The sequence below is a fragment of the Talpa europaea genome, assembly GCF_964194135.1.
Source record: "Talpa europaea genome assembly, chromosome: 5".
NCBI classification, from domain to species: domain Eukaryota; kingdom Metazoa; phylum Chordata; class Mammalia; order Eulipotyphla; family Talpidae; genus Talpa; species Talpa europaea.
In genome coordinates this window covers 45,158,303-45,169,511 of record NC_140071.1, presented here as the reverse complement: position 1 = coordinate 45,169,511, position 11,209 = coordinate 45,158,303, and the positions used below count along the sequence as shown (strand labels likewise).

Genomic DNA, 11,209 nt, shown 5'->3' with positions numbered 1-11,209 from the left:
TGTATGCATAAGTAAATAAAATAAATCTTTAAAAAAAAGAAAGTACATGACTCTCTTGAGGAAATTACTTAAAAATTCAATCAAAGGAATTAAAGGAACAAATCAAATGCCAGTGGCAAATACACTTTTTATTTAAGGCAAAAAGAAAGGCTAGAATGTAAAATATTACATTCTAAAATATTAACACACAAGAACTCCAAGGAAATACTACTTCTGTAAACTTTCAGAGCTGAAAAGAAGCTTAAATGAAGTTATATAATTAAAGGGACAAAATCTGAATTCCAAAGGATTGAAAAAAGAGTCCACTGTACTTAAGTACCTTGGACACTTACACCTGGAAGCAGAAGATTCAAATTAGCTCAGTGATATAATTGGACATTGTGAGAAATTTCCAGAAGACATGGCAACTTCTTTTGTTCACAGTGAAAATGAAATTCAAGTTTTGAGTAACGGCATGATGTAGCTGAAATAACTGGCAGGTAGCCAGACTGAGATGTTAAAGGAACAAATGATAGATGATTCACAAAGGAACCATTGACAGGTGAAAAAGATGGACACTATTTCCAAGCTAAAGCAAGTGCTAAGTTGTGAGCTCTGCCTGGCTGGAAAACAAATAAGTTGGAATATGAATTTTCCTTGCTGCTTAACACCAAAGTTCTGGTGTATAATGAGTAGAAAACTTTGCATCAGAAAGCTGATATCCTTAATAAACTCTTTGGTAGGAAGGCAGTGTTCCTCCAAAGAAGCTGTTTCCTGGAGAATAAGAATGGGAAGGGAGAAAGCAGAAATAGCAGCTCAAGAGTAGGTAAACCCTGTAAGCAGAAAATCCACATGGAAGAAGCAGCATAGCTAATCAAATCCAGGTTTCTCTTCATGATAAGGAAGGTCACAGCAATAGGCCGATTGCATGTCCTGCAGACTGAGCTCTGGTAGGAAGATGCAAGCTGCTAACCCAAAATAGATAATATGTGCGTATCAAAAGATAGTTATTTTAGAGTTTCCAGTTTGGTGAGCACAGGAGATTCTGCAGAAGTATAGCACCTGAAGGGGATACAGAAGCTCCGCACCCTTTCCTCACATCTAGCTCTGGGCATATCTTCCCTCTTACTGTTCCTGAATTGCATCCTTTGTTTTTGGATTTTTTTTTAAGATTTATTTATTTATGTATACAAGAGTTGGGGTGCAGGCCAGAGGTGTGGGGGAGTGGGGTAGGGGGGAGAGGATTCACCAGAGACAGAGTGGGGAACAGAACAGCAGACTGACTGAATGAAATACACTGCTGAGGAGAGCAGCGGGTGAGACAGGAGAAGTCTGCTGTACCATGTGGGTCACCTCCCTGGCCAGGGATTGAACTTGTGCTGCAGTGGCTGCAGATTGCTTCATAGTGCTGTGCTTAACCCCTTGCACGACCAGGGAGGCCCCCCTATGATTGATTTTTAAGCCACCCTTAGAAACTAGTGTTAATAATTTTGTACATATCTGGAATCTCTTACTCTTGCCTTTTTTTTCTTATGTTGGGGTCAGAAAGGTGGAGAGGATGCTTGACAGTCAAGGAAACTGAAAACTGACACCGGGAGCCAGGCTACTGTGGTTCTTCTTAAACCCTTATTCTCAGATTGATAACATGGTTTACTCTTTTTGTATTACCATTAAAAGCTTGTCTTTGAAATCAAGGAACAAGGCAGAATTGATGACCAAGTAAAATCATAGTGAAGGAAAATTAATTATTTATGTCATTCATTCAAGTCCTTGGTGATTACTTTAATGTAGTTACATAATCATCAGGCTTATTAATTACCATAAGAGCAGGCCAATGCAAGTTTATAGCATGTCATCCTGACAATTTCTCTTTAGAGCATCCTCAGGATCCTCAGATACCACTTGGGAGCTTGAAACTGCTAGTCTAATTAGACAAGCAATGAATTATAATTGAAAACTAGGGCAACTAAGTCTGGAGATCTAATGCACAAGCTTGATGACTATACTTAGTTGAATATAATACTATATTCAATGCTGAAATTATTCTTTTTTTTTTTAGTGGTTTAATTATACATTTATTTTTATTTAAGTCCCTTTTACACCTTTTACAAATTTTAAAGCTTTTAAAATTTCATATGAAAGCTCTTGAATAATCATATTATCCTCAAAATTATCGGTTTTATACAATTTTTAGCAAAATCCCTACAGGTAAAATTTAGATAAGGTTATTCTAAATTTTATATGAGCAAATAGTTTGAAAAAGAAGAGAGAGAATCACTCTACTCGAGGTCAAGACTTACTATAAAATTATTGGAGAGAGAAATATGTAGATCAATAGATGTGAATAGAGAACCTACCCAAAGGTATAAGAGAAACTCAGTGGAGAAAGATGCTTGTTTTCAACCAGTGCTGTTGGATCAGTTGGCCAGCCAGAGGCCAAAACAAAGGAATGTCTAAATTGCTTTAGCGGGGAGTCTTGGTAACAAGAGATCACAACTTTGGTTCTTTAAACCCATTAGTGTTGGCTTACTGGGGTTCCTATGGTTTTCTTCTTTTTCTGTTTTTACACCAGATTATCTTTTTAATGAAATACAACTTTTTTTTTTTTAAAGTATAATTTAACCGCCAGTTATTGTTAAAGAAGTTCACTTTTCTTCCCGGAGTTAGATTTGCTATATTCTTCCCAGTACTATCTAACAACACTTTATTTATTTACTTATTTATTTTATGGTGGAAATTTTTTTTTTTATAAATTTTATTGTTATATTCCCCATACAATTGCAGCCCCCCCATTCTGACCCCAATCCCTCCCCTCCCGCCCCCGCCCCCCTAAAAGTGTCTCTGGTTCATAGTTTTTTGTTGATTTTGATTTTCACTTTCTTATAGTTATTCATTTTCCTGGTCCCTTATTTAAGTTTTCTAGATTCCTGCTATGAGTGAGACCATCCGGTATTTTTCTTTTTCTTTTTGGCTTATTTCGCTGAGCATGATCCCTTCCAGCGCCATCCATGTTGCTGCAAATTGCATGTGTTTATCTTTTTTGAATGCTGAGTAATATTCCATGGTATATATGCACCACATCTTCTTGATCCAGTCATCTATTTTTGGGCATTTGGGTTGTTTCTAAAGCTTAGCTATTGTAAATAGTGCTGCTATAAACATAGGGGTGCAGGTGTTCTTTGGAATTGATGTTTCTGTGTCCTTTGGGTAAATACCTAGGAGTGGAATTGCTGGATCCTATGGAAGCTCTATGTTTAGTAGGTCCAGAAATCTCCACACAGCTTTCCACAGTGGTTGGACCAGTTTGCACTCCCACCAACAGTGCAGAAGAGTTCCTTTTTCTCCACACCCTCGCCAACATTTGTTGTTGCTAGTTTTTTTAATATGTGCCATTCTCACTGGTGTAAGATGGTATCTCATGGTAGTTTTGATTTGCATTTCCCTGATGACAAGTGATGTTGAACATTTTTTCATATGCCTGTTGGCCATTTGCAACAATGCTGAAATTATTCTAAGAGTAGATTTCAGGGGCACTCATCACACATAAAAAAAATGCTACGTGAGGAGATGACAGGTTGGCTTGACTGTAGTAATGGTGTGTAGTATATCAAATCATTCTGTACTCCTTAAATGTATACTACTTTAATTTAGAGATATATGAATAAATAAAAAACAAATACATAAATATTTTCAGTATATATTTTTAAAAACCATGGAGAGACTCTATAGGTCCTCAAATGTAGCTGCACGTAGAAATCTACTGGGGGGCCTCCCCTGGTGGCGCAGCGGTTGAGTGCTGGGCTGCGAAGCTGCCCTCAGCCCCTGCAGTGCCGGTTCAATCCCCAGCCACTGGGCGAGGGTCCCACATGGCACAACAGACCTCTCCTGCTGCGCCCGCTGCTCCCCTCGGCAGTGTATTTCATCTGTTCTATTCCCCGTTCTAGCTCTGGTGAATTCTCTCACCCTCCCGCGCTTCTGACTGTACCCAGTGCTTGTATAAATAAATAAATAAATCTTTAAAAAAAAAGAAAAGAAAAAAAGAAATCTACTGGGGAACTTTACAAAATATTCATGCGTCATTTCCAATCTATAGACTGTATTTAAGTTAAATTGCCCAAATAATATCTTTTTTCTTTTAGGACCAAATCTGTTGAGATATTTTATTTACAAAATCACATTTAAATTTTAATAATGGAGCATCCCTGGTGGCACAGGGATTAAAAACAGTGCTATCAAGCTACTGCCAGCCAAGCTATCCCCAGTCAGGGAGCAACCCACTTGGCACAGCAGACCTCTCCTGCCTGGCCCACTGCACCCCTCAGCAGTGTATTTCAGTAGATCTGCCTGTTCTACTCCCCACTATGTCTCTGGTGAATCTTCTTACCACCACCCCCACCTCTGGCCTACACCCCAGTTTTTCTCTGCATAAATAAATTTAAAAACACACAAACAAAAAACCAAAATGCCATTAGATGACATAGGTTTGTTTGCCAACATCCTTGTAAGACAAGCCAGTCTTATAAGCTTTGAAAACCTGCTCTTCCACATAACCTTTTTCCTGTAACACTTAGCAGATATTAAAAAACTCTTTCACAGACTCCTGATTTCTGCAAGCTTAGCAATTTAAAAACTGTAAACTCAGACTCTAATTCAGCTGCCATAGTTAGTTGTAATTTTGGGCAAATCACTTAGAAGTTGTTGTAATTTTGTGCAAATCAATCTCAAATTCTGAAATGAAAAATACATGGATGAGAATACTTCCACGTTTCCACATACAGAGTTCAATATTTTTTAAAAAACAAAGGGGAAAAAAATCTTTGTAATTTTTAAATCTCACAGCACCACCTGCTGGTCAAAGAGAAAAGGACATAATACAGAAAAGGGTTTATAGATGTGTCCAGCTGCTTTGTTTATTTGAATAAAAATTTGGCATTTTCACCTACTTTATCTTTGATATCAGATATACATAAGTGCTTTTATATACATATAAAAGCAACTATTCAAGTCACGATACTTAAAGTCACACCCAGTATAAAATTCCTTGAACATGATCATCTGTAATCAGCTATTATGCTTTGGTTTAAAAAAACAACCACTACTGAACAATTAAAACAATTACACAAAATAAAAATATACTTCATTAGACAAAAATTTCCCCATCATATTAAAATTATTCATATATATTTCTTAAAGATTTATTTTATTTATTTCTGCATGGAAGAACTGGGGTGTGGGGGGGGGCGCATGTGTGTGAGAGGATTCACCAGAGACAGAGTGGGGAGCAGAAAAGGCGGATTGACTGAAATACACAGCTCAGGGGAGCAGCGGGTGAGACAGGAGAGGTCTGCTGCACCATGTGGGTAGCTCCCTGGCCACTGGGGATAGAAATCGTGCTGCAGAGGCTGCAGATAGCTTTACAGCTCTGTGCTTAACCCCTTGCACCACCAGGGAGGCCCAAGTTCATTAAATTTTTAAGGAGGAATGAAATATTTAAATTCCATTTGATTAAAAGGAAAAAGTTCTCGTGCCTCCCTGATGGTGCAGGGATTAAAGTCTCAGCTCTATCAAGCTATCACTAGGCCACTGCAGGATCAGTTGGATCCCCAGGCAGGGAGCAACCCACATGGCACGGCAGACCTCTCTTGTCTCGCCTGCTGTTCCCCTCAGCAGTGTATTTCAGTGAAATACAGAAATACAGAACCACCAGTTCTGCTCCCCACTCTGTTTCTGGTGAACCCTCTTGCCCCCTGCACCTCTGGCCTGCACCCCAGTTTTTGTATGCATAGATAAATAAAAATAAATATATTTTTTAAAAGTTCTCTTCATATCTTCACCAAGCTGTGTTCAAACCATGATCATCAAAGAGAAAGGTAATATCAGATTTATGGGCAAAAAACATCAGAAAACTGCAGCACAAGAAGAAAATGGAGACTACATTTTTTTCAAGCAACCATGAAACATACATTAGATTAATAGAGAGTAGGCCAAAGAGAAATTATCCATTTCAAAAGGCAGAAATATTATGATTTCTGATTACAATACAGGGCAGCTAGAAGTTAATTACTAAATAAAAAAAATCACTCACTTTGGAGATTAAAAACTGTCTCAGATGTTGCTGTGAGTCAAAGGGGAAATAGCAATCAAACTTGGACTATGAGGTGACATTAAATAGCTGGCCTGGTGGGATCATTGTGTGAATCAGAAAGGTGTTTCTCCTTCAAGTACACAAAAAGACCAAAGCTGCGGTGCCTGTGGGTAGGCCCTAGATGATGGCTCTGAGCCCAGCGGCCTGGAAAATGAGCATGAGGCTCAGGGAAATTAAAGCAAAACTGAGTTGGAAGCTGTGAAAGAAAAAAAAAAATTCTATAAAGGGAAAAAAAATAGAAAATGAGTTTTCCCTTAGGAGTGGAATCAACAAGGTAGTGAAGTATTTGCTAGCAAGATTTTAAAGATCAAGAAAAAAACTCACATATATTTTCTTTGATTTACCATAATACTGTCAATGTCCTGACCTCTAAGGACAAAAAAAAAAAAAAAAAAAGCACTGGTTTTAATAAATTCCAGCTACTTTTCTATAATCTAGTGTAGGATTTAGCAGTTTCGTATACTTTAAATTGTGCCAGTTTTAACAAATTATTTTGAAAAGTAATGATTAAAATTTTATATCACCTGCTGTAAATGATTCAGGAGCAAACTAAGCTTGTCTTAAAGGATGCATTAAAAATCAAGAAAAGGGGCCTCCCCGGTGGCGCAGCGGTTGAGCGCTGGGTTGCGAAGCTCCCCTTAGCCTCTGCAGCGCCAGTTCGATCCCCGGCTGCTCCCCGGCCACTGGAGGAGGGTCCCACATGGCGCGCAGACCTCTCCTGCCGCCCGCTGCTCCCCTCAGCAGTGTACTTCGGTCCTTCTGCCTGCTCTGCTCGCCGCTCTGGCTCTGGTGAATTCTCTCACCCGTGCTTCTGACTCTACCCAGTGCATACATAAACAAAAAAACAAGCAAATAAATAAATAAATAAATAAATAAATAAATAAATAAATAAATAAACATGCCTCTATAAAATTAAAAAAAAAAAAATCAAGAAAAGGTTTTCCCTGGTGGCACAGTGGTTAAAGTCTCAGTGTTATCAAGCTATTGCCAGCCACTGTGACCTGAGTTGGATCCCTGGCCAGTGAGCTGACCCACATGGTGCAGCAGACCTCTCCTGTCTTGCCGGTTGCTCCCCTCAGAAGTGTATTTCAGTAAATTTACCTGTTCTACTCCCTACTCTGTCTCTGATGAGTCCTCTCACCACCCCCACCCTCCCGTACCTCTGGCCTATACCCCAGTTCTTCTATGCATAAATAAATAAAAAATAAACCTTTAAAAAATCAAGAAAGGCTCCAATTTGTGATTGTATTGTTAAGGGATTTTTTGGAGAATCTCTTTTTTACTGAAGTGGAATATTTTCAAATGGAATGATTGCGACATTTTTTTTTATTTAAAATTTTTTTAATTTTTATATTCCCCATACAATTGCGACCCCTTTATTTTGACCCCAATCCCTCCCCTCCCCGCCCCCCACCCCCCATAGAGTGTCTCTGGTTCATAGTTGTTTGTTGATTTTGATTTTCACTTTCTTATAGTTATTCTTTTCCCTGGTCCCTTATTTAAGTTTTCTAGATTCCTGCTCTGAGTGAGACCATCCGGTATTTTTCTTTTTCTTTCTGGCTTATTTCGCTGAGCATGATCCCTTCCAGCGCCATCCATGTTGCTGCAAATTGCATGTGTTTATCTTTTTTGAATGCTGAGTAATATTCCATGGTGTATATGCACCACATCTTCTTGATCCAGTCATCTATTTTTGGGCATTTGGGTTGTTTCCAAAGCTTAGCTATTGTAAATAGTGCTGCTATAAACATAGGGGTGCAGTTGTTCTTTGGAATTGATGTTTCTGTGTCCTTTGGGTAAATACCTAGGAGTGGAATTGCTGGATCATATGGAAGCTCTATGTTTAGTAGGTCCAGAAATCTCCACACAACTCTCCATAGTGGTTGGACCAGTTTGCACTCCCACCAGCAGTGCAGGAGAGTTCCTTTTTCTCCACACCCTCGCCAACATTTGTTGTTGCTAGTTTTTTTAATATGTGCCATTCTCACTGGTGTAAGATGGTATCTCATGGTAGTTTTGATTTGCATTTCCCTGATGACAAGTGATGTTGAACATTTTTTCATATGCCTGTTGGCCATTTGCATTTCCTCTTCAGAGAAGTTTCTTTTTAGCTCTTCTGCCCATTTTTTGACTGGATTATTTTCTTTGTTTTTCCCTAACATAAAAAAAAGTGTAGCAATTTGGGGATTTATTTTACATGGGTAGTTTTCTTGTACAGCAGAGTCTCTCTGCTGTAAGCTAGGAAGCCTCCCCAGGAAAATGCCTGTCAGTCACACACTTAAGTTGGACTTGTGGGTGCTGGGAATGAGGTAGGAGGTAACTGATACAGCTAGAATAAAATGAACGAAAACCTAGAAAAGTCAGGGGAGGAAGGACTGTCATACAGATCTTTCTGGGATGAGGAGTAATTCAAAGCTGCTTTTGATGCTTAAGTCACTGGGGAGGGAGGGGGTGTTTAAGAGACTTCTATTGTGACACAAAGGAAACAGAGACTGGGGATAGGTCACAGGTTGCAGTGACAGAATAAAGACCGTTGCTAGGGTCAGGGAATTAACACCAGAAGGCAGTTGGAGAGATGGAGACCTAGAGCCTCTTCCCCTTCCCCATTCTCCCTCCCCCTTCCAGGCTGACATGTCACCTTCCACCTAACATCATCTTCCATCTAAACAGCATCTTCCTGGTTTCAGATCACAACTCTGGCCTCTGATTTCTGCTTAGTTCCACATTCACTACCCATTTGCAAAGACAACTATCACCTCCTCTTCCTGGAATTGCTCAGGTTTTCTGCATTCTTCGTGCTCTGACCACCAGTCCTATTAACTCCGCTGAGATGGAGGCACCCACACTCTTCGAAGCTTTTAAGCAGACTCCTGAGCTCAGTCAAGAGTCTTTGGACCCCAGGATTATCATTGCGTTGTTTGGAATTGACTCACCTCCTTCTATCTCCCAGAGTTTTCTTCCTTCTCGAAAGAATAGTGGCCATCCAGCAACTGAAAAACAGACTACACAGAAGTTTAAAACTCTCTTAAAAGAAATTAAAGATGTTCTGAAAAGTATGGCATGCAGTGAAGAGAAGGACGTAAACACAGAATATTCTGAGGAAACCAATATTCCTGAGGATGTGTCAGTACTTAAAGAAAAAATCAGAGGACTTGACAAATTAAATAAAGTGTTATTGAAAAACCTACTTGGCGATGTAGACTCAGAGAAAGAACCAAACACAAAGAAACAGGAGATGATATTGAAAAACCAGATCTCCAAGGACTTAGTACAAGTCTTTGCAAGACATTTGGTTAATTGTTCGGAAGTAAAAAGAGTCCTTAATGAAACTCAACTAAATAAGGAAAAAGCCAAGTGCAGATTTCCATGTGTTCAAGAAGAAAATATCAAACTGAGATACAACATGGAGCAGTTACTACAGGAGGCAGATCACTGGAGTGTGCAACATACTGAGCTCAGTGAACTAATAAAATCCTATCAGAAATCTCAGAAAGACATCAGAGAGAAACTTAAAAAGAATGGTGTTCACCTCCAAACTCAACCAAATAGTGTGGCGTCATCTAAACAGGAACTGGAGGAACAAGTAAAGAAGCTGAAACATGACACATATTCATTGCACTTGATTGCAGCTATGCTGGAGAATGAATGCCAAATGTTAGAGCAAAGAGTAGAGATTTTCAAGAAACTTCATCAGAAAGAGGGAGATTTGCAAGAGAAGTTTAATCAGACAAACTCCGAACAGGGCAAGAAGGAACAGAAACTATTTGAAACAGAGAGGGAAGAAATGCATAAGCAGAAAATACAAGAAATGGAGGGTACATGTCACAAAAGAGACAAATTCTTTAGAAACCTAGATTCTTGTCGTATTAAGAAAGCTCATAACAACCGGTTCAATAGTCGCATTGCAAGAAGAGCACTTTTGGGGAAAAAGCGGCCAATCACTAGCCTACGATAGAAAAATAACCAAAAGTAGAAGTAAAGGCAATTCCTCAAAAAGGTATAATACATTCAACCCCAATCATGATCATCAAACCTAGGATAAATCTCTGGGTTTCAACCAAGAAAATGCTATCGAACAAAAAGATTGACACATTATTCATTACCTCAGTAGTTACATAAGATTGGTCTCTAGTGACCATTAATGTCAACCTCTAGTTCATAACCTGTCACCTCTACATTTGTTTGTTTTACGCTGTTATTCGAGACTCTGATACTTAAACTTATAGTACAAAGTTACAAGTCATATTAAATAAAAATTAAAAACTAAAATGAACAAAGGCTGTTTTTTTTTTCTTTATTTAATCATTTCCTGAGGTGGGGTTCTGGGGGAAAAGAATATAACACTTTCATTGTGAACCTTTAACGGTCATTGTTTAAATGCCTGTTTTCTTTCTCGATTATTCATGTGTGGGAAGTGGTAGAATAAAAAATGAAGGTGGTAGACTACCCCTGAACAAACCGTTTTTCTCTTCCCATAAGTTTCCCCATCTCCTGACTCCACTTTTCCTGACCTTCCTCCCTTGTTCCTCAGTGGTGGGCATACTGAGCTTCAGAGGCTTTTGGGAAAGGACATGCTGCTTGCTTGGAATTGTTCTGTGCTGGAACAATTCCTCCCATTCCTCCAGATGGAAGGCAGTAGAGTTACCCTCAGTAAAAATAATATCATCTGTTAAGGGAGATGGACTTCTTTCTCTTTCCAGAAAAGATAGAGCAGATGCATTTCCCCCTACTCCTCCCATTAAGTGAGTTTAAAAACCCTGGGTATTATGTATTGAATAAACATTAGACTGAAAGAGAGGGCCTCCCTGGTGACTCAAGGAGTTAGGCATAGCACTGTGAAGCTATCCACAACCTCTGCACACAAGTTCCATCCCTAGCTGGCCAGGGAGCTACCCACATGGCACAGCAGACCTCTCCTATCTTACTTGCTGCTCCCCTCAGTGGTGTATTTCAGTCTGCCTGTTCTGTTCCCCACTCTGTGTCTGATGAACCCTCTCACCCCCCCTCATCTGTGGCCTGTACCCCAGTTCTTGTATGCATAAATAAATAAATAACTGAAAGAGAGAGACCAGGGTCCCTGAAACT

At 39.3% G+C, this 11,209-nt stretch overlaps 1 protein-coding gene across 1 annotated transcript; it reads left to right on the top strand.

Annotated features, from left to right (window-relative positions):
* Positions 1 to 8,954: 8,954 nt before the first annotated feature.
* Positions 8,955 to 10,079, top strand: SPZ1 (spermatogenic leucine zipper 1; the record flags this gene model as incomplete). The annotated part of the gene is made up of 1 exon (XM_084232932.1): positions 8,955 to 10,079. The coding sequence occupies one exon, from the start codon at positions 8,955 to 8,957 to the stop codon at positions 10,077 to 10,079; it is 1,125 nt and encodes a 374-aa protein (XP_084089058.1).
* Positions 10,080 to 11,209: the final 1,130 nt, after the last annotated feature.